The 25,476-nt window shown below is 37.1% G+C and overlaps 2 protein-coding genes across 6 annotated transcripts in view; both read left to right on the top strand.

The window, feature by feature from the left end:
• LOC134670392 (calmodulin-binding transcription activator 2) overlaps positions 1 to 25,476 on the top strand; it is a 171,080-nt gene that overhangs the window by 113,467 nt on the left and 32,137 nt on the right. For all 5 annotated transcript variants that reach the window (XM_063528224.1, XM_063528225.1, XM_063528226.1 and 2 more), the window contains one exon: positions 10,386 to 10,457. In XM_063528224.1, the coding sequence (XP_063384294.1) occupies positions 10,386 to 10,457 (72 nt within the window). The remainder of the gene's footprint in view (positions 1 to 10,385; positions 10,458 to 25,476) is intronic.
• LOC134670407 (UDP-xylose and UDP-N-acetylglucosamine transporter) overlaps positions 1 to 25,476 on the top strand; it is a 288,518-nt gene that overhangs the window by 104,019 nt on the left and 159,023 nt on the right. The gene's annotated exons all lie outside the window — the stretch shown is intronic.

Consider the following 25,476-nt stretch of genomic DNA (forward strand, 5'->3'; position numbering starts at 1 on the left):
GTAATATTTTTCGTATTCTTACATTAACGGTAGGTTTTTATGCTGATTACGACGTTTAAAGGAAACTAATATTAACACTCATCAATAAGTAGTCGTGAATTGGAACAAGTATAAATTTAAAAAAATTGGAAAAGTAAAAAGCACTAGTTCGAGATAACCAACTTTCCGCACGCTAAACAGCTACGTAAAGTAGCACTTTTTGAGCAACTGTATTAAAAAATATTTTTTATGACGCGAAGGGATTATACAGATATACAGGGTGATTTCGGGGTCGTGGAGCAAGAGAGCCAAACATCATACAGAATCTAAAGATGAGCCTAATGATGTTATTAATTATTGTTTATCACCAATAATGATGATTATTTTCCAGATGACAATTAGGAAAAAACATTTTTGCATACAATTTGGTGACCCTACTCAATGTGACGTCTTGTCGCTTTCCATACAGCGTATGTCAAAAGTCATAGGGTGACCATAATTACTTAGTATAACATTAATTTTACTTGAAAAATAAGAATAATGTGGATCATTTACAGAGTCAGAAAAAGTGGTTCTGGATCACAACCCAGAAATCACCCTGTATATGTATAGATCATATCATAATAATGTAGGTAGTGAATTTATTAATTTAGAACATTTTCTGTAAACTTTAGAATAGTCGGTAACTAAATACAAAATCTTACGATTAAATGTAGGTATTTTTAAAGAATATCATTCTAATAAATACGATAAAAGCTCAGTGAAATAGGAAAGCATTGACATTAAAGCACATTATTCTACGTCTATTTTATCCCATGAAAATCATTAAGTACAGTCACCTGCACTAGTATGTTACTCTCCGAAGGCCGCAAAAATATGTGACACGCTCTTATGGCTCTACAAATAAGATCGTGTCAGATATTTTTGCAGCCTTCGAAGAGTAACATACTATATATTGCAGGTGACTGTACATGTAAAAAGATGCAAGTCTCGCAACGCAATCCTTTTAGTTACTACGAAAAAGTTTTGAGATGTAATGTGAAACCAAGTCAGTTATTTTAGTCAGTGCTGTGGTGTTAAAACCGTATCAATTAGATATCTTTATTTAATTAAGATAGCCCTATATGTCACTGAAAATTCAGGGTTCTAGCTTTAGCCAGCAAAAAATTACAGGACGTCGAAAATGGCCTGAATCTCTACGAGAAAAGGATGGTACGGCCGTGCCTCTTTGTTTCGCACGACTTGGCGGGGGCACTGCCGTGCCCCCAGATTAAATTCAGGGGCTCATTGTACTCCTCATATTCATTTATTTGTAAGGCACAACCTGTTTAACCTAACCTAACCTAATGACTCTTCATGAAAGTATTAAAACCACAGATAATCCAATCGCAGTAAATTCGTTTCACTAGGCCTCGGTTTATCAGAATGCACGCCACCTAGTGTTTTGTGTCGACATTAGCCTTTTGGAGACGTGCCAGTTGGTGCAAGGCACAAGTGTCAGCAGGTAAAGTAACTTGAACTTTTTAAATTGTCACGAAAAAAGGTCATGTCCAATGGAAATAGTATGAAAACAGTTACGGGAGGTAAGAATTCGTAAGTATGATTTTTAAATTTGACACAATATTTCTGACAAAAATATTTCAAAAATAATTGTAAACCATAATATAATACATAATAATAGTACATTTCGATGCTAGTGCGGAAGGTATGTCATTACTTCACGAGTACCGGGATATAGACTCGGGACGAGTGAAGAATGACATTTCCGCACGTGTATCGAACGACGTTTTTTAATACAGTTGCGAAAAAATAAGAAAAACATTGTTAATCGTACACTAAACAAAAGTGGTAACAGTGACAGCTCGGTTAGACGTCGTCTTTAAGTATATTATATCTATGGGCGTTTGATTCCGTTCCATTCAGTCAACTTATTAAGAACGGAATTTTCAATATTGAATATTAAAAAATAAACGTGTTATAATGACGAAGAGGTAAGTAATTAAATATGAAATATGTAATATTTTTCGTATTCTTACATTAACGGTAGGTTTTTATGCTGATTACGACGTTTAAAGGAAACTAATATTAACACTCATCAATAAGTAGTCGTGAATTGGAACAAGTATAAATTTAAAAAAATTGGAAAAGTAAAAAGCACTAGTTCGAGATAACCAACTTTCCGCACGCTAAACAGCTACGTAAAGTAGCACTTTTTGAGCAACTGTATTAAAAAAATTATTTTTATGCTCTAAACCTTGGTTTCTATTGGGCAGAGACGTTTGATGTTTCACCAATCAAAATTGTAAAAATGGTACGAGTAATAATTTTGTTAAAACGTTATACAACCATAGCGACAAATAAAATGTAGGTAAATAAAAAAAGGCATTTAACTGATTTGCGATACAGAAGTGAATCAATTATTGGAGCACTAAAAATGACACAAAAAGTGTTTTACATCAAATATATCGGAATTTGACTGTTACAATATCTTCCTTTTAAAAATCGCTTCCGCTCATGCCCTAGGCCGGCCCACCACTTGTTTATTGCCGCAAAAGCCCCGGGGATGTAAAGTGCCCGAAAGCCACAATAAGATTACTCTTTGAAGATTATCCGCCGAGAAGCCAGGAATTTATAACAATTAAGAACCTCGCCTTGTTTAAGACAGAGCGCTTGAGGTTGAGTGTTTAATTTGTTGTGGGACAGTTTTGGAATATAAATAAATAATCGCACAAGGAAGAATATTATACCAGGAATTCTTTGACCTGTCTGATCCGGCCTAGGCCTGTTGGTAGGGGCTCTGCATATGAAGCCTATGGTCCTCTGTTCAAATCCCGGTACAGACTGTTATATTTTAACAAATCCGTATTTAAAAATTGTAAGACAACGTTGGTCCTTCACGTTGAGATTTTGAAATTTGAAACATACTTTTTTTCCAGTCCTTCCTTCTTCCTCGCGTTATCCCGGCATTTTGCCACGGCTCATGGGAGCCTGGGGTCCGCTTGACAACTAATTCCATGATTTGACGTAGGCACTAGTTTTAACGAAAGCGACTGCCATCTGACCTTTCAGCCCTGAGAGGAAACTAGGCCTTGTTGGGATTAGTCCGGTTTCCTCACGATGTTTTCCTTCACCGAAAAGCAACTGGTAAATACCAAATGATATTTCGTACATAACTCCCGAAAAACTCATTGGTACGAGCCGGGGTTTGAACCCGCGACCCCCGGATTGAAAGTCGCACGCTCTTACCGCTAGGCCATCAGCTTAGCAATCTTAAATTTCGAAATATATTTGTTAATTCAACCTTGGGAGGGATAAAAGAGAGGATTATGGATAACCATAATTTACCGACTTTTCAAAGGCGAGTCTATTTTAAAGCGAACTAAAACTTGGGCAGCTTTTATTTAAATAGATGCCTTGGAGCAAAGCAAGGCAGATGCTACCCAACGAAGCAAGCCTTAAATGTGGGCGTATATTGCTCGGAAACATGGCTTGCGGTGCTAGAGGACCTTGGACTGAGACCTTGGCAGGCTACATGGCCTAGATATTCCTAGATTAGTGTTGTCAAAAATATCTGGATCGAAGTTGCAAGTGTAAGTGACACTAAGAGAAAGTAAGTAAATATTGTTTATTGAGCCACAATAAAAATTAATAAAGAAGCAAATGATTTACAATGTAAATAAAGCTTGTTAAATAAATATTAAATAAATATTATAGAAGATTCTTACACAGATTGACTAAGTGTTGTTAGCAGCAGAATGTATTCGCGCTGTAAGAGATCTCTTCCAGACAACCTTAGGACATCAAGATATAATAACAAAAAGCTTTAGAATCTGGTATTACACGTATAAATAACAGAAACAAAATTAAATTACAATTTTAAAATTAGAGCGTAATTTTCATTATAATTATAGCGGCGGCTAGAGAGGCGCGACCTTGAACTAGTGTTAAAGAAATTTATTGAACTAGTGTTAAATAAGTTTATTGATTTAGTGTTAAACAATTTTATTGAGCTAGTGTTAAACAATTTTATCAAGATAAAGCTTCAAAATATCACATAATTTCCACTCGAATAGAAAACCTCACTTATTTCGACAATTTGTTTCGAACGTGAAAACAAAGCACAATCAGATTTTAAAACAAAACTCGACAAAGATGTAACCATTCAAGATAACAGCGGACAGAGGAAGCACTTCCACCGGGTCTGTCTTGCATTGAGCAGAATAACTGTTGGCGTGGTGCCAGTGCACTTTCTGTTGCGCAAGCTATTCTGTATCTGGAGGTGAATTCAGTTTTGTTTGTACTCTGGTGCAATTAAAATAAATTATTTGTGTTTTTTTTTATATTGGAGGCAAACGAGCAGACAGAGCAGATAGTAACTGCCGTATTCGAACTTCAAGATATTCACAAGAGACGACACGTACTAGATCCATTCTAGATACGTTATAGTTTAGATATCAACTGGTTCTCTTTTGCAGCGCAATTCGGGCAACCAATGTCACTTTTACGTTAGATAGAGTAAGATATCTATTAGATGTGAATTAGATCTCTAAGTCATATCCTGTGGAAATCGTTCAAGAGTATCTCCAGAATCGCACAAATGCCAAATTTGACAGGTTAGATCTTAAACATATCGTTATCGTATCTTGGTGATGTCTGAAAGATGTCTAATAGATGTCTATTTCATAATCCGAATCGGGCCCTAAGTAAAATGACCGTATCTCATTGTAGGTCGTATCGGTCCGGATATACCGTTACCGGCCATTTCAATCCACAGTTTGGCTGCGCGTTCATAACTTCATATATAAATTATTTTAGTTTTATTGATAGGTTAATATCGATAAAACAACAGCTTTACATTTTTTTGCATTCAAATTAATTATAACATCGTATTCATTGTCTTGTTTCTGACCACTCTGTCACACTCCTATCAAAATATCAAATAAATAATAAAAGTACTTAATAGTACTATTGCATGACTTTCTATAGTTCGTATTTTTTAGCATTAGAAAGAACTTTAAAGAAGGTAAGCGATCTTGACATGTCTTTTAATTGAAAAACGCCTTTTAAAAATCAGCCGGCCGGTTCTATACATTACCGATATTTAGAGCCGGTTATGAACCCGCGGGCCGTTAATATCCGGTGAAAAACAATATGGCGCTCATTTCCGAGAAGGTGTAATATAACGCAGAAAACATCGCTTTACAACTTGACATGTTATTAGAAAAAGTGTTTATAAATACTTACGTTGGAAAATGAGGGCAACATTAGAAATACATGTGAAATTTAAAATAAGTAACCTATAGTTAGTTTTTTGTAGCATTAGAAAGAAGTTGCAAGAAGGTAAGCGTTCTTGACATGTCTTTTAATTGAAAAACGCTTTTTAAAAATCAAAAACTATTACTTACGAAAGCAGAAGAATATAAATTATCGTATTAGATTCATAATTATTACATATTAGCCGTAACTTATTTTTAAAATGTGTTTTTCAATTAAAAGACACATCAAAATTGTTTACCTTATTTCTAATGCTAAAAAAGCGGACTATAGCTGTAGATTATAAATATTATAATTCTTATCATGAGAAAAAATATATACTAAATTTCATCCCATACTAAAAGTTCCACTCTCTCACATTTTTTGGGGACAAAAAACAAGAAACCAAAAGAATTTTGACCCACCTACGTAAATTACTTTGAGTTTAGTTCAGTTCAATGTTTTTAACTAGGTAAGTTCAATTGGGCGTCGATAAGCCGCTAAGTTATAGGCCCATTAATCAACGCCGCGAGGTAAAAACAGATCCAGATCTTATGTGGATACGGGACTTTAGGGGTCGGTTACACCATGCGTACAGTCGCCAGATATATCGGAGCGGCCAAGGTGTTCACAAAATCTGAACACGCACTCTAACGCTTTGACAATAGAGGCGTGTTCAGATATTTGTGAGCGCCTTGGCTACTCCGATATATTTGATGGCGACTGCACTTAATGTGTGTAAGCTAACTTATACATTTGTAGAATAAACTTTGATGTGTTCCGATATACAAAGTTATTGTACTTACCATACGGTGTACAGAAGAATTCTGAAAATATCATGAACATATAGAATAACTAACGAAAGAGCGCTGCCTTTAGTAAATAAAGAGGTCGAGGTTTTAAAGACAGTCAAAAAACGCAAGTTACAGTACTTTGGTCATATCATGCGAAACGAGAAGTATGAATTCCTTCTAGTCATTATACAAGGAAAGCCCAAGGGAAAAGATCATCCGGACGAAGACGTAACCCATGGCTCAAAAATCTCCGAACATGGTTCAAACAGAGTACCCGTTCATTATTCCGCGCAGCTGTGTCTAAAGTTCGTATACCCCTCATGATAGCCGACCTCCGGTAGCATATGGCACTGGAAGAAGAAGAAGAATGGATCGGATATAATAATATGGTGGAAGCAATGGAAAAAAAATTGTTGTAAAAATAAAATTAGTGATTAGTGCATGCGATATCACGTGAAAGTCGTGCATAAAATACTCGCCGATTACAAAGACGACCGTCAAGGTGGTATCAAAACCAGTACGGCGAATTGTAAGATGGACGGCTGTCTATCATTTGTCACATACCTGTCACGCTCTAACAAGAACGTAAGTGCAAAAATGACGCATGATATGACAAGTGACAAAAATGTGACCATGATACCGCTGCAGTTCAAAAACATAAGTTGTTAAATTAAATCTGGTTCGGGTTTCAGGAGTATTTTTTTCTTTTACACTAAAACTCGTCAAACATAAGCCCTGCAAGAGTTACACGATTGGCGCCCAAACGTAAAGACCAATAGATCCAAGTGATCAACCCTAATCGGTCGTAGGGCGATAATACCCAATCAGCTAATACATAAGCAAGCCACATTACCGAGCAGTCGGCGGGGATCGTAAAAGCGACGTCTTTCGGTTCGATATTAAACGGTACAAGGTATAAGCGGAAGCGGTGGGTGGAGTGCAAAATAACTTCTTAGTGTGGACGCAGGCACGCTGTACAATTTCTCCATACAAATAATTTACACTCTCGTTAACGAGTAACGTATTGGTCATCTCGTGGTAAGGTAGGGGTGATATTAAAAGAAAATTTTGCATAAATGGACACTGTCACACACTATCTTTACTTGTTTCAATATTTTCATTAATTCTTATCAAAGTATGGTTTTCTTCTTACTCTTTTATCCCAGGGCCCATGGGCTCATCTTATGAGAAAGAGAGGAGAGGAAAGAGAGTAGGAGAGCGATGTCACGTAACCGCGTTTCCTACAAACGTAGTATTAATATTTTTACGCTGTTAAGCGCTTTATAGCCTGCACGAGTAGTAAGACGAACAAAAAGGCTTTGAATAGTGTAAGCTTTACTTCTATTAGACATCGTGAAAATATACAGAAAAGCGTGTTGTTCTCCTTCTGTCTATATCTAGGTCGTCGTAGTTTTGAGACTCTAAAATTATGAATTGTTTTTACTAATACTTAAAAAATTCACAAATCAGAGAATCAAATCGCTTCCGTGCAACGCTTACCCCACCCTACTTTCCACAGACGGCCGGATATTCCCGTCCCAAAACCCACTACAGAGCCGGTTATTGGCCGGAATGGCCGAAAAATACGATCCGGCAGCACGGCCACCCGATTTAGATTTGAGTGTCCATTTGGGTTAGGCCAACGATTTTCGACGACTGTATTTGTACGGAATATGGGTTATATACAAATGGTGTCCCATTTGAAGATAGTTTGCATACCTGACCTGTTTAAGCAGGGGTGGCTAACTTTCGCCTTTTAATTTTTGTTTACTGTTTAAACTTTGGTGTCACCTGTATATTGGAAAGTTAAGCAGGGGTTGCCAACTCTCGCCTTCTATTTTTTTACTGTTTATTTATGCAATAGTTTTGGGGTCAATGGGGTTTTGGGATTTGGGGGATATTTTTTCAGTACGTGTTATTATTTGGATTCAGATCTCACAGTGTCATAATCATCAGGTGCTGAATGCACTCGTCCATAACAAAGGTCCTTGTCATAGATTCAATTTTAATTATTGATGTTCTGCACCAAAGTTAGATAGACAACAATGAACCCGACAAAGACCCACTTGCACCATCCCACTAACCCAGGGTTAAGCGGTTAAAGCGTAAACCTAGTGTCAAATTGTACTGGTTACCATGGTAACTCCAGGTTTCACTGGTTAACCCCGGGTTAGTGGAATGGTGCAAGTGAGCCTAAGTTACGCAGGTTGTTTTTGATTTGTTGTCAACAAAAATGTTAAAAAGTGTTTTTAATTTCGTAACCATGTTTTATCCCTCACGGATGTGATGACTGCATAGTATGCTCGCTTATACAGACAGAGACAGAGACAGAGAGAGCTTATAGTAGACAGAGATGGCTTCAAGAAGGTGGAGAGGAGAAAGAAGTCAGCTCGTCCGAATCAGTGCGGTACCGCACCGACTGGACCCAACCATTTGCTGCGTCCTGCAACACCGACGACGCTGCTGTATGTGTCCCGATTACACTACCTTACGAAGGTTGAGGAGATCGTGAAGTATGTATGAGTCAAGTCCGGATTCATCCTGAGGGTCGTGAAGTTGGAATCTCGACACAGTGTGAATTTTAATTCTTTTGTGCTGAGCGTTCCGACTAAACATCTAGCGACCTTCACCAAGGAGGAGTTTTGGCCGAAGGGTGTCAAGTTCCGGCGGTTCCGCGGCCGGCTCCCTGACACTGCGGGGTTGCGAACTGCATCGCAGTCATAATTGTGTTTTTAGTTTTAAGATATATTTTGTATTAATATGTATGCTAGTTTTAAGGTATTTATCTTTGGGCCAATGGTTGCCTGAAAATAAATGTTTTCATTCATTCATTCATTATACCTATAAGACTAATTTGCTAAACCACTCTTGGCTCCAGCTAGCCAGTTTGGGGATGCCGCTCGTGTCGGAATCGAACCTACAAGTGATCGCGCCGGCCCGGGGGACCCCCTGAATAAAACATGGCGACCGGACAGTGCAGAGGCGTAAGGCACAAAAGATCGCGGTTTTAAAGTACAGGCGTAGATCTAAGATTGTCGTGATTTTTATCGTCTGTCATTGTAACATCGATATTTTGTATGGAAGAAGAAAATCATGCATGACAGATGGGTGACGGAAGTGATATTATTAAGTGATACTTTACGAATGTAATAGTCATATTTGTCAATGTGACAGTGTGATAGTGACAGTGTATTTTTTTTTTCAATCCTAATTTTGTAGTAACATACAGGTACGAAGTACAAGTCAGCGTTGGGTTTTAATTTCAAAAAAATACAGAGGCGGAATCGATCCTACAAGTGATTGCGCCGGCCCGAAGGACCCGCTCTTTTATAAATAAAACAATGACTCGACACACTGGACTGTAATTTTCTAATTTTAGAGTCAGCTAGGATTTGCGATGGTAACTAGCGTTTGCTCTAGCTGACCTTAATCTAAAACCGCCATCGCTTGTGCCTCAAGCCGCGTCCACTCAGAGAGGCTTCCTCGTAAGTGAGTTACCTCAGGTGCCAATTCCAGCTGGCCGTCTCTAGTTTTTGATAAAGTAAGCTATGCTGATTGCATTGCCGACCGAGTGGAATGCATTCTGACACTGTAAACCTACATTTAAAAGTCGAATGGGATTTGGATGGTTCGATTTTTTTATCTTTTCAGTGGGTTTTTAACAGACTTTGTCACAAAAAAGAAGAGTTTGTCAATTCGACTACCTATATATTTCTTTGTATGCATGTTGCCTCAGAACTCCGTTATTTCTGAAACGATTTGGAAAATGTTTTTTTTTTGTTTGAAAGGCTGGCACTAGTGCTATGTATGTATATAATAGAGATATTTTATCTTTTTTGAAGTCAGTTTTTCGCTTTTCACGATAATTTAATTTTTTATTGGTTCGATGTTTGACAGCTTCACATTTTAGGACCCCAAGTATTTATTTTTTTACAAATTTGACTACAGATTCATATGAAGGGAACTTTTGTATCCATGTCCTGTAATCCAGTTCAGATATCAATTTCCATCATTATAAGAGCAAAATTAGCTAATTCAAAATGACGGCCGGTTTTTACAATTTTGACATCAGAATTTTATCAGGGAGCCTTTCGAATCCTATAAAAAACAAAGTTTTATTATGTACCTATGTAAAATAGATCAAATAAACATATTTAATAACAATAGTAATTAAGTCTACATACGTCCCACCTGTGGGTTGGGGACTTCTTCAAATACATCTTTGATTATTTTCGCAGATTTATAAAGATTTACTCAGCATAGTTTCCTTTACAGTAAAACTAGTGGTAAATATCAAATGATGTTCCTTAGGTATGTTCCGAACAACTCAAATTGAACAACTGTATATTTTTGTTCCAGTGCATCTACGGTTGCTACGTGCACTCGGCGATACTACCCACATTCCACAGGCGATGCTACTGGCTCCTACAGGTAATTTAAAGTTCTAACATCAAGTCCAACATAATCTTTAACACAAAAACACTTGTCAAACATTAAAACAGCGCCATCTAGTGAATGTAAACTTGAAACACAAAATAATGATATAAAAAACACACTCAACACGTAGCCACATGTAGCTTCCCAAGGAAAATAATAAATACATTATATTTAAAAAATGTGTCAAGCAACAAATACCCATAGTTATCGTCTACATACTCGTATCTTACAACCCAAAATTATAGTCAAATAAAACAATTATAATCTTAACAACTAAAAATCATTTTGGCGACATAGCATTTTTTGCCGCTTCACTATTCTTCTATTGATACGGCCGATTTTACCAACGGGCCAAATATCATCATACCTTTCGGCCTTTTTTTTATTATAAACTGATTGTTGATTGGCTCTAGTCACACCTGATGGAAAGTGAAGACAGAGCCTAAGATGGAGCTCACCGGTTCAGTAATAGCCTATTCACTCTAGCTTTAAAGTGACTGAGATCATATTTCTCAGCCCATAACTAAAAAAAATTTTAACTACAGATATGTATATCATCCCGTTTTTTCCATCGTGGGTTAAATAAAACACAGTAGTAATATCTCGTATTTCAAAATCACGTAAAGTATGACTCAGTTTAAATTCTACGATATTAGATTATCTGGCTTATCTGCTCAAATATGTCTTGTTATAAATGTAATTCGTCTCAATATTGATGACCTGAGTATAAGACAGGTTTCTCAAAGATAGATATTATGGACTATTCAACCAACTGCTCCCTAAGTAATAAATAGAGTTAAAAGATATGTCGAAACATATCGAAGTTCTCAAAGGCAAAAATATAACTAAACATTTCGCCTTTCGCCGCTGTCTCAGAATTTCAACATTTTTCAGTTACCACGTCATACCTCGAATCCCCAGTTGAAGAACGTATAAAATTTATTGAGCCACAAATTTCTGAGTTCGATATCTTCGCCTTAGGAGAGTTAGGACTTATGTTGAGTTTTGTAAATGTACGTATTGAGTCAAGTTGGTTTGAAGTCAAAAAGTCAGGAGTAGAGGAGAGTTGGGTGATTGCGAACACCTTGACGAAAAGCTGGAATAAGTCAGTTATAGTTTACGAAACATAACTTGCATCGATTGGTCATAAAATGTTTCCTTCACGAATACAAAAGGTCAAAAGTGAAGTGCTTTGCCACACGTCCCATCCATATCCATATTGCGGGAATAACTAGTTATGATACTTTGTTTCTGTCCTAGTCTTCTTTTTCTTAGCTGGTAAGGACATTTTATTTGTGTGTTCATCACAGATATTTTTTCCTGAGTTATGAATGTTTTTTACATATTTAAGTATATATTTATCTATATGTATCCATTATATATTATTACCATATCGTCATCTAGTACCGACACCATACGTGCGGGGCTAGGTCGATTAAATGTAATGGGGCTCATTGATTATGAGTTCGCCGGGCGATATCAGCCTGTTAGTTAATTGCAAAATTTGACAGCTCTCCAAACAACTGACAGGCTGATATCGTCCGGCGAATTGGTAATCTGTAGGCCCCTTCTGATTTTTCCATAATATTTATGACGCACAAACACGTAACGTCTGTAATTACCCGACTCTCCTCTAAGGTGGTTTACCAATATTTTAACTCAACACATTCGAGCAAATACGGAATGTGGATATTGGAGCTCCGTTGAAATATGCCCGGGTTGCAGAAGTCGTTAAATGGATCACGGGATTTATTTCAATTTTCGAGATGGATTCGTTCCGTGTATGAAATGAGTTTAAGGAAATTACTGGTGTTTTGGCTGGCAATATGGTGTTTAATGCGCCCATACAACCATTTCTAGTCGCCGTTACGACGCGGTGTTGACACATCTTGTGTCGACACCGTCTGTTTCGGTCACAATTCCAGTCGCAGAGTCGTCGCCGTGTCGACACAGTTACCAGAAATGGGGAAGGGTCGACACATGACACAAAGTGACATAAAGTGTGGTCGCCGTGTGCACACATTGTTTCGGGTTTGCGACTACTTTATGCCAAAATCATTCGTTCATTCGTTCATTTTGTTCCTGTCAAATGGAAACTGTCAGATGGAAAAATGCTTAAATAAAAATAAGTGACATTAATACGCCATCTCTAAAACGGATTACAAGACGTAATTATATATTGTTTGCATTTATATTACAATAGGACTTAAATTATTATGGGGAATGAAACTGCTCGAGTGATTTGATAAACTAAGTGTAATATAATCAACGCGCCACCACATTGTTTTAGTTTAGCCGGAAATGAAATTGTTTACTTCTCAGTGCCTGTGTTCATAACTATATTATTTGATGCATTTTTAGTACTTCGATGCGTATACTATACTTAAATAACAGAAATAACGCTTTACATACTACGAAACTTGTTAATTATGATGTATAAATATGGTTTAAGGCTGAGAAATATTGCAGTCACAAAGTAGTCGCAAATGTTTCGACTTTGTGTCGACTCTGTGTTGACACATGACACGCGCTGTCAAAAGTAATAACAAAGTTACTGGATTTGCAAAATGGCTCCTTGTGTTCATTCGTTTTCAGATATTCTCAAAGTGTAAGAGCCATGCCGTGGAATAAAAAAAAGTTAATCCTCATATTTTAATCGCGATTAATTTAGTCGACCTAACATAGATTGAAATTGCATTAATCTGAATATTAATCGAATAAATTATCGATTAAATCTCGATTGAAAGTTGACAGGGGTGTGCGTTTTTGTACGTAAATGGAATAGGATTTGCATGTAAATATTTCCCACCTTTTCGGGGCGGGGACAAATGGGAACACACAATTTTTGGATGTATTCCCATTTATTTCCGCAGGGAACAGATGGAATAGGATTTGAAAGTAAATATTTCCCATTTTTTCCCCCCTTATCGGGCTGGGGACAAATGGGAACATACAATTTTCGGATGTAATCCCATTTATCATTTATCCTCGCAGGGAACAGATGGAATAAGATTTGCATGTAAATATTTCCCATTTTTTCCACCTTATCGGGGTGGGGACAAATGGGAACACACAATTTTCAGATGTATTCCCATTTATCCCCGTAGGGAACAGATGGAATAGGATTTGCATGTAAATATTTCCCAATTTTCCCACCTTTTCGGGGTGGGGACAAATGGGAACATACAATTTTCAGATGTAATCCCATTTATCCACACAGGGAACAGATGGAATAGTATTTGCATGTAAATATTTCCCATTTTTTCCCACCTTATCGGGGTGGGGACAAATGGGAACACACAATTTTCGGATGTAATCCCATTTATCCTCGCAGGGAACAGATGGAATAGGATTTGCATGTAAATATTTCCCATTTTTTCCACCTTATCAGGGTGGGGACAAATGGGAACACACAATTTCCGGATATATTCCCATTTATCTCCGTAGGGAACAGATGGAATAGGATTTGCATGTAAATATTTCCCATTTTTTTCCACCTTATCGGGGTGGGGACAAATGGGAACACACAATTTTCGGATGTATTCCCATTTATCCCCGTAGGGAACAGATGGAATAGGATTTGCATGTAAATATTTCCCAATTTTCCCACCTTTTCGGGGTGGGGACAAATGGGAACACACAATTTTCAGATGTAATTCCATTTATCCCCGCAGGGAACAGATGGAATAGTATTTGCATGTAAATATTTCCCATTTTTTCCCTCCTTATCGGGGTGGGGACAAATGGGAACACACAATTTTCGGATGTATTCCCATTTATCCCCGTAGGGAACAGATGGAATAGGATTTGCATGTAAATATTTCCCAATTTTCCCACCTTTTCGGGGTGGGGACAAATGGGAACACACCATTTTCAGATGTAATCCCATTTATCCCCGCAGGGAACAGATGGAATAGTATTTGCATGTAAATATTTCCCATTCCCCCCCCCCCCCCCCTTATCGGGGTGGGGACAAATGGGAACACACAATTTTCGGATGTAATCCCATTTATCATTTATCCTCGCAGGGAACAGATGGAATAAGATTTGCATGTAAATATTTCCCATTTTTTCCACCTTATCGGGGTGGGGACAAATGGGAACACACAATTTTCAGATGTATTCCCATTTATCCCCGTAGGGAACAGATGGAATAGGATTTGCATGTAAATATTTCCCAATTTTCCCACCTTATCGGGGTGGGGACAAATGGGAACACACAATTTTCAGATGTAATCCCATTTATCCCCGCAGGGAACAGATGGAATAGTATTTGCATGTAAATATTTCCCATTTTTTCCCACCTTATCTGGGTGGGGACAAATGGGAACACACACTTTTCGGATGTAATCCCATTTATCCTCGCAGGGAACAGATGGAATAGGATTTGCATGTAAATATTTCCCATTTTTTCCACCTTATCGGGGTGGGGACAAATGGGAACACACAATTTTCGGATGTATTCCCATTTATCTCCGTAGGGAACAGATGGAATAGGATTTGCATGTAAATATTTCCCATTTTTTCCCACCTTATCGGGATGGGGACAAATGGGAACACGCAATTTTCAGATGTACTCCCTGGCGTGACAATGTGACGTAACGTGACAGGTGCGACATTTCGACAAGTCTCATTGTTGCTGACGTCACAGGCATCCATGGGCTACGGTTATGGCTTACCATCGGGCGGGCCGTATTCCTGTTTGTCACCATCATTGTATTATTTTTAAAAACTTTATTATATCGGCAAAAACAGGTATTTCTTTTGCGATGTTTATGATGAAAAAGATGGAAATTGTCACAAGATTTCAAAGAACTTTCGGTAATTCTTGAGTTCTGTGTCGGAATTTCGTGACAATTGTCGTATTTCTTGTGACAAAATGTCATTAGCTTCGCAAAATAAGTACTTATTAACTGGCGATATAGTGGAGTTTTTTTTTAATTAACATGTTGGTGGCAAACAACTACACCGCCCGTCTGATGGTAAGCGATTACCGTAGCCCATGGAGGCCTGTGACTTCAATTACTTACAGTGATGTAGACAATAGGGAATATTAGGCAAAGCTCTGCGTAGGTGGCACTAGTAGTACCACATACAGTAAACAAACATGCGTCACTACGTCACTCACATATCGCCTATCGTGAAACACGACAATCGAGGGTTCGGTTTCTGCCTCTCTATCACTCTCGCATATTCGAGCGATAAAGAGGCGGATAACTAAATTTCGATTTTCGCGTTTACCGGTAGGCACTTGTTAACAAACCGCCTTGATGCATCAATGTCATATTTTATTGTCTTTGAAAACTTGTCAAAAAACAGTTTAAGGCACAGTATGTATAAGTTAGTCTATGAATTTACTGAGTCGGTAGTGCTGCACTCTGGCGGCAGAACATTGCAGTAATATACCCTATTGTTGGACCTGTCACGTCCTAAAACCTATAAAACAATATTCATGACGACTTTTATGACAACATGCGTAGCTGCCATCTTGGATTATAAAATGGTCATCATTTTCGAATTCTGCACTCCCTAAAACCTATAAATCGACATCCGTGACGACGCAAGTTATCTTTATTTTCAGATCTAACCAATTGCTACAGAATACAAAGCACAAAAAAAGAAGCAAGGAGGTAATGAAACAAGCAAAAATACTGATGATTCCTCGACGCAATTGGATGATTCTTAAATTGCGTCCAGATTTTCTTGTCATAAAAGTTTTTATTTTTCACATATAACTCACACAAGCTCCGTGACATTTCGACCTTGTAATTTTTTAAATGTTTTTGTTTATATATGCGTATCTCACTAGAATAATATAATCAAGGTATGTTTATGTTTGATGGTTGAAATAGTAACTCTAAAAATTATATTTGTGTCTTATATTCCTGCCGAAGACTTTTATTTTTCCTTTTCCTTCTACACAAGTTAGGCCAAGTAATAAGAATTTAGGGCTCTCAATTTTATCTTGACTTCTACATCAGTAAAGCTACGAGGCCATGTTTGGTATCGTTTTCGGGTCAAACAGATCACTGTGTTACGTTCTTTCCTGTGGACATACACAAAGTTAAGGGCTATAAAGATTAATTTTCTTATTTAACCCTTATCCACGTAAAAAGGTCCTCCTTTTATTTACAGAACTATGATTAAATCATTACTTACATGCCCACAAGCTGTTAACTATTGCCCACAGGAGAGAAAACTAGCGTGTTCGCGCGAACTGTACATTTTTCTCCCCTGTGGGCAATAGTTAACAGCTTGTGGGCATGTAAATAATGATTTTATCATAGTTCTGTAAATAAAAGGAGGACCTTTTTACGTGGGTTAGGGTTAAATAAGAAAATTAACCTTTATAGCCCTTAACTTTGTGTATGTCCACAGGAAAGAACGTAACACAGTGATCTGTTTGACCCTTTCGTATAAATTCACAGTACCAAATTTAGTTACGGTATCACATTGACACCATTCCGAAGTAAAAACATATAAACTTATTAAAATACTTTCTTTTAAACTCCTCTTCACGCTTAAACTGCTGAACAGTTTTAATTTAAAGGTACACATATATTTTGAGTCCCGAGACAGGACATAATAAGTTATGTCAAAAATCATCCTTTAAAGGAGTGAAATGTGGTGCAGGGGGGAATTCAGAATTGAATTCTTGAAGTTAATACTTACTGTTTAAGTTTAGGTTTGAAGTCATGTTTTTTATCATTTTCAACTAAATCAAAGATGTGGAATTGTAGACCATCCCAAATTTCATATAAATCGGTTCAGCGGTTATTGATTGTCCGTACAAATTTTCACGCCACTTTTCACACCTTCAAAAGATGATTTTGGTTATAAGATCTATCCTATGTCCTGTTCCGGGACGCAAACTATTTCTATACCAAATTTCAACGAAATCGGTTCAGCGGTTAAGCGTCAAGAGGAGTTTAAAAAATACCGGCCAAGTGCGAGCCGGACTCGCGTATTAAGGGTTCCGTACATTAAGTCCGCCTCGCGCTTGGCTGCATATTTCTAATAGGTTTTCCTGTCATCTTAATAATCGTGATAGGTAAAGGACTATTTTGTGTATTTTTTTCAAAATTTAAGACCTAGTTGTTTCGGAGATAAAGTGGGGGGGGGGGGGCAATGGTCATTTTTTGGGTATAAAATCAATTTGTTTACGTTATATGTCCGTCTTTGGGTCCCTAATTTACATATATGTACCACATTTCAACTTAATTGGTCCAGTAGTTTCCGAGAAAATAGGCTGTGACAGACGGACAGACAGACGAGTGATCCTATAAGGGTTCAATTTTTTCCTTTTGAGGTACGAAACCCTAAAAAAATTGTTTTTAAATTTTGTGGAACAAAGTTTCAAGAACGGATATCTCAAAAACTATTCAATATATGGAAAAAATTGACTAAATAAACTTGTAACAAATTAAATTAACTTTCATTTTCTATAAGTGGCCATGTCGCTACGATGCATAGTTTCCGAGATATAATCGAAAAACCGGAAAATGGGACCTTCAAAGCCCCCTCTCTCCCCCCCGCTCAAAGGCTACGGCCGAGGACTTTTGATATGTTCACCTCCTAACTTGTCCAAACCAAGTTAAGGAGCCAAAAATTGTGTTCCAAGCATTTCCCTCTACAACTTTATTGAGCATTCGTTGCCTGACCTAGTAGCGTATTGCATTTCTTTAAAAACTTTTCTGTAAAAGGTTGACGGGTGTTGGGTGTTTATATGGTTTTGGTCGATTTTTATCATTCGCATTGCCCATGATGACTTACTAGAATTACGAGCACACGAGACACTAATAGTAGTTTGACAAACCTTGGTTTTCAAGAGGTATTTTATATTGACATTTGCTGTCACAAATTTGCTGTCAGATTTAGTCGCAAACCGCACGCAAAGTGCACACAAATGTGTCGACACCTTGTTACGGAAAAGTGTAGACACGGCGACGACACTTTGTTTCGAAACAATTCTAGACACATTGTGTGGACTCTGTTACGACACATCTGACATTTAGTTACCACTTTGATGATTCTGCGACTGGAATGGTTATATGGGCGTGGTCGTATAACAAGCGTACATGGGACAGGACGTTAATATTTTTTTTCATAAACATAATTACTTAATACTCCATTTGAAGACGTTCATTTATTAATATAAATTACTAAAAGACATAAACAGGAATATAAAACTAAAACTAACTACAATTAAAATAACTAAAACTAATTTGAAGAATAATCGGCAAAAGCTGGCTAACAGCAGCCCAGGACAGAACGAGGTGGAAGAATCTGGAGGAGGCCTATACCCTACAAGAGAGGTCCCTATAAATTAAGAAAATAAACAAATATCCATGTAAATTATGTATTTGGGAAATAAAAAGGCTTTATTAGTATTATTTGTATGTCTTTTCCATATCTCGGGACCATGGGGCCCCGGACCTTTGGGAGGCGTACGTGGGGCCGAAGCCAACAGCGCAGAGCCCTTTAAGACACTTTAATCTAAAAACAAGGGATACACGACTATTATTATTAATTTGAAGAATGTAATTATGGTTCTCAAGGAGGTAGCTCCAAAGATCTGTGCTTTTTATACTGACAGGTATTTAAGCAACGGAACCTAAGTCACACACTCCTTTACCTTGTCTACTATTTTGCTAAGCAGCTGAATGGAAGATTACTTGTGTCGCTTAACTTCAAACTCGGGTAAATCCATTCGACGCTCTTTCTTAGCAAGTAGGTATCTACACTATTACCTTTCCTTAATACCAAAATCGCATGGATTTTCCCGAGTTTCAAGTTAAGCTCAAGACTCACTTCTGTGCTGACTGAAGTTATATTAATAAAATTTGTTAATTAATGATTTTTAGTGTTAAAGTACGCCTTTTAACTTAAAAAAAAAAATAAACACACTTTTGTCTTTGCATCGACAATAACTACCTACTATTCACCAGGTGGCTCGTCCGTTACTTTTGCCATTTCAAATATAGAAGCCCATTCCGTGAACCGCCGAAACAGGCGGTAACCAGAACATGAAATAACCAGCCAGCGCGATTAGCCGGTGCATTATAAAATCAACTCCAAATACCACCAAAACCAAATGTCAAAACATGAATGTACATTCGATGTGGTTGTTCATGCATTGACATAGAGTTTATAATTGTCCGGTTGAAATGCATCTGGTTGGTTGTGTGTAATTGAATATCTGATTGCAACGTGTTTGCGTTGTAACAGGTGTCGATGGGTGGTTGTTAGTGATGTGCCATGGGAATATTCCCGTTTTAAGTGATAATATGTGTAAGGTCACATTACTAGTAATAATAGTAATACCTACTATTACAGAATTTGCAACGAAGGATATTTTGTAATATTTTAAAAGTTTTTCTTTGCTTAAACTTAAACTCTGCATAGATTTGCAGTAACAAACGTGGAGTGAACCACCATAAACCTAAAATTTCAATGAAAATAACGTTTTTAGTGGCAATACCACGCATTGTATTATCAAAGTCGACGCAGAGTAACTCTTTGACTATAATTTTAATACTTACTAATATTATAAATGCAAAAGTAAACCTATTTGTCTATCTAACGGCTACCTCTTCAGGATTAAACCGCTGAACCGCTTTAGAAAATTTGGTAAGGAAATAATTTAATGCCAGGAAAGTACATGTAGTTTTTATGAATCATCACTTCACGCAGACAAAGTTACGGCTAGAAGCTAGTTTGTGAATATTCCCAAAAGCTGGGAATATATATATTTTGCCACGATATTCTTATCAACGCCCCATCACTAGTGACAATACAAGAGTTGTATGTTGCAGCGAATATGTTTACTTTCACGGAGTTTTCACGTGTGTTTTAATGGCGCGACATCACGAATGCCGGTGGGAGTAATAAAAAATTAAACTGGCGTTTTTGTTTGTTTTTATGGTATTTTTTGGCGTAGTAATTCCATTTGGTTGTAAACGTAACGGTATTAGCTGGCGTTTAGTAAACCTCTTATGTTGTTAACCCTTATTAGGAGAGACAATTTTACTCCTTGTAAATAGAACACATGTTTGAAGACTTTGAAGTGCAGTGTGTGGTTGCTAAATCGCCTCTGCCTTAAAAGAGTTAAACTTATTAACTTGTCAATCTTGCAATGCATGTTCTTACCTTAAGCTTTATATGGTTGAAAGTGAAAATATAGAACTTTTCAGCTCGGCATTTTTTAAAGATATCTATCGACTTTTTCACGAAAACGAAGTACTTTCGACCTGTAATTAGTATACATACAATTTGATCCTTCTAACTGCTTAACTTCCAGGCCCAATCTTCTTATACCTATTCGAATATACTATTTTTATTATTACAATTCTAAATGATATAATGCATTCAGGCCATGCTCAGGCTTAAAACATAAAAATTGTATTCTGTCATTAGGTGGAGTTAGAAAGAAAAGTCTGCAGCGATTCTGTAGATCATAATTTCATAGAAGTATTCGTGTAAAATAACACTTGCACTGCGTGGGCTGTCAAAATCGCTGCAAACTTTTCTCGGTCTAACTCTAATGACAAATACAATTTTTGTTTATCTGGCTGTTCGAAGAGTAGTTGAACTATTCAAAATTTACAAATATTTACATCAGACAACACTTTCGGATTTGATTTGCAACCAATAACATAGCCAATAACTATAAAATATACATAAAGATCGCAAACTTTCATACCATTGCCATACGTGAACATCTCAGAATATGTTTGTGGTAAATAAAAGAAAACAAAAGCTCACAGTTTGTCCCGGGAGATAATCTGCATTTTTGTCTAAACTCGTAGGGTTGCTTCGACAGGCGTAAAAAGTGCATCACAGTTAGGGTTGACACTCTGAAGAAGAAAAAAATATGTACATATGTACTTTATTTTCGTCTTCAGAACCTTTTGTTTAAACTAATCATTCGAAAAAATAAGCAACGGGAAATTCTGCTTGCAGAATCTAAATTTGCACTTGACATAATTATAGCCATTTCCTATCGTCAGGTCAGGTGACTACCTAAAGTCAATAATTGCAAAAAAAAATTGCAATTAAATTTACGGTAGATTCGTAAGGTCTGCTTATTCAAAAATCTCAATATTGAAAAAAGGCTGCTCCAAAATATTAAGCTGATGGTAGCTATATGCTATGTTCTGTAATTGATAAACATAGTAAAAAATTAAAAATATAACTCGTGGGAAAAAAATGAAATCACGTAAGTCCGCCACAGTAAACGTAATTGGCTCCATAAATAACGAACATTCTAAATGTCCAATCATTTCAGATTTAAGCATCACAATAAAAAAAAGGTGTCTGCACGATTTGTTATTCAGAGAAATACCATTAATATAACCTCAGTACAACTAACAATTACTACATAAAATACAGTAACTATTTAAAAAATCTGCACCTCATAAAGCAGCGTTGTTTACATTACACTTTAATCGTTGTTAATGAAAAACCACAAAAACAACAATAAAGCACACGTGTGAAGTGCCAACCCTAGGCGGCGGCCATTACATAAATAATGTCCGCCATGTTTATTGCCGCCATTTTGAAGACAAATGGATAGTTATTACGGCGTACTACGTTTTACAGTTCGCGTTGGAAATTAAAATATTGTGTATTACTTTATTTTAGTTTAACTGCGTGAGTCGATTTAGTGCTTGTTCAGTTACTGTTTTATGCCCTTCTATTTAGATCTAGATTTAAAAAGTCTTATGTTACTTTTCAATGTTTGTCGCTTAGGTTTTTATGAAGTAGATTGGTACTACTCGTAGGGTTTTTTACGACCGTGATGTTCGCTCGTTATCCACATTCTCTTTAGTAACGAGCAGGGAATTCTCGCACTAAATTTTCACATGTCACTAAGCATAGAGCGCGAGTGTTTAATTTTACGAGTTTTCTTGAGAAATTAGGGACCGACTGCCTTTCTTCATAAAGGCGTATCTGGCCTACTTTCAACAGCGAAATTACTTGGGGTGATGCATTTACGGACGAGGTTAATGGGTACAGCCGGGTTTAATGACATGTTTTTGTTAATGAAGATGGTATTTAGAATAGAAATGCAGTTTCACTCCAATAAAAAAATAAAAAAATAAATAAATAAATCATTTATTCAGGTGAAATAAACCCTATTTTAAAGATGTTTTTCTTCTGCCAAACTGCAGGGCAGTTTGTTGGCAGAGGGAACTCCCTTAAACATAGATGGGTAGACTTAGCTAATTGCCTAATTAATTGTTAACTTATTTAGGTACATCTTATTGCTTATGCTGGTAACTTTAACTTAATTTTGTTTAATAAAAACCTTTTCATTTTACCTTTAAACATCCTAGCTGATTTACATTCCCTTATTTCATACGGTATTTCATTATACAATTTTGGGATCAAGTACTTCCTACTTCTTTTTCCATAATAATTTTTTCCACATGACGGAACCTCTAACATTTTTTTACTGATTGTTCTCGTGAACCTAGCGTGATTTATATAGATTTTAAATTCATCTTTATTGAACTGCTCTAATGCCAGCAACATCCCTACTTCCTCATGGACTGGCAACATACGGCATTCCACAAATAATTCCTCATAATCACTTTTTTTACAGCGATTCTTAGTTTTTTTGTCCACTAATAGTTTCATAAAGCGTATCTGTAATGATTTAATCTTGTCCAAATAAGTTTTGAAAGTCCTACCATAGCATGCCAGTCCATAAGAAAACAGAGAATCTGCCAGTGCATAATATAATGTAAACATCGTGGCCCTATCCAATACATATTTTAACTGGTGAAGTTTTACTAGTACTATTCTTAATTTGTCACATAATTTATTGATATGATTTCTCCAAGAAAAATTGTAATCTATTAATAAGCCCAAATATCTATACTCTGATACAACCTCGATGCTGTCACATTCACAATGCTGCGGCCCACTGTGCAGGCACTCATACGTGTGGCCAACTATGCGTGGCGGTCGGTTAACTTGTCTACTGTACGGGGATCGCACGTGCATACATTTGGTTTTATTTATGTTGATAACAATTCCATTGTCATGTGCCCATTTAATGATGTTGGTAAAATCCTCTTGTATTTTATTTTCTATAACCGACAAGTCTTTATCCGCATACAGTAGACAAGTGTCGTCCGCGTACATATATATGTGACAGTTTTGGACCACATTACACATACTATTGACATGCATAATATAGCCGACGGGACCGAACACGGAGCCGGTCGGCACGCCGCACTCGACGTGCGCAGGCGCGCCGCACACGCCGTCAACGACCGTCTGGAGGGTTCTGTCCGTAAGGTATGCGCGCAGCCACCTGCTCAACGGACCCGCGACGCCACACTCCTCCATAGCTTGAAGCAGCTGGTGGTGCCCCAAAGTATCAAAAGCTTTTTTGAAGTCTATATAGACCACCACCACCTGCTTCCGCTGCCCCAGACACTCGTTGACGTCATCCGCGAACTGCGCCAGAGCCGTAGCCGTGCTCCGCCCACGCCGGAAACCATGCTGCGCGTTCGTTATAATACTATTTCGTTCCAAGAAAGTACTTATCTGTTCGACTACATATTTTTCCACAATTTTGTTTACTACCGATAGAATCGCTATAGGTCTATAATTAGAATATACACAATGAGATCCTTGTTTATATATTGGACGTATTAAAGCTGCTTTTAGAGTGTTGGGATATACTCCCTTCTCCACGCACATATTAATAAATAACGCTAACACTTTACTTATGTCTTGTTGTACTAATTTTATATCCTTGATTCGTAATTTATCCAACCCAGGCGACTTATCCAGACTTAAACTATTTATAATTTTAACTATAGCCTCTGGACACGCTTTTTTAAACCTTAACGAGACCTCACTACTTTTAACATATTGCGATCTGGCCAAGAACTTACTATTACAATCATGTTTAATACTTAGGATTTCTTTGGTAAAGGTTTCAGAAAATTTATTACATATTACTTCAGTTGTCTCTATTTTACCTAGATACCTTAATATAGTTGCATCCACGCCCACTTTTTCTCTCCCTGTCCATGTATTTATTTTAGACCAGATCTTTCTTATATTCTTATTACATTTTAATATTTCGTCCTTTCTGTATTTATTCTTAGCTCTAAATATATATTTATTAACCCTATTTCTATATCTATTGTATTGTATTCTTAAGTTCATATCGTTTGGCTTTGTTTTCCATTTTTTAAATAATTTATCCCGTAGGCCAATCATACACTTTATTTTTTTAGTTATCCAAGGTTTGTTCTGACGCTTTTTACGAATAGGTATTTTAATTTCCGACTTATTATAAATACAGGAAAAAATCTCACACAATCTATCATATAATTCTAACGGGCATTCACAGTTCATTAGGTCCGTCCATGGCACACTAGTCAGCTGTTCCGCAACTTTATTGTCACATATTCGAGTAATATAAGACTGCTTACCAGTTCCGTCACACTCCGAGATGTTTGCGAGGCTTAGTCCTATTGGATAGTGGTCCGATAACTTACTTGTAATCACATACGAACTTGTAGTACGTGGGCTACGGACCCATGCGTGGTCAATGCACGTTCGCGTCACACTATTCCCGTAAATTTCCTCGCGAGTTACGTCCCTTATAGCGCACTGCATACCTAACTCACTCATGTTGTTGCTATACGCACTGATAACATTTCCCGAACCGGTTTCACTTAACAGATTAATATTTGTATCGCCTAACAACAGCACTTCGCAGGTCGCAGGAATACTAGCCAAGAATTGATGTATTTCCTCCAGGAACCCTAATTTATTGGTCTTCGGTGGTCTATACACAATAACTATATGTAAAACTTTTCCATTTTGTGTAAGCTGCCCGTGCAAGCCTTCACAATAGTTATATCTAAGTAATTGAGCGGTAAAATTGTATTTTTTCTTCACATATAGTAGTACTCCGCCTCCTCTCGTATATTCTCTTGTGTTAATGTATGAGTCATAGCCCTCTACTTTATACATAGATAGT

Source organism: Cydia fagiglandana, chromosome 13, assembly GCF_963556715.1.
Source record: "Cydia fagiglandana chromosome 13, ilCydFagi1.1, whole genome shotgun sequence".
Lineage (NCBI taxonomy): Eukaryota > Metazoa > Arthropoda > Insecta > Lepidoptera > Tortricidae > Cydia > Cydia fagiglandana.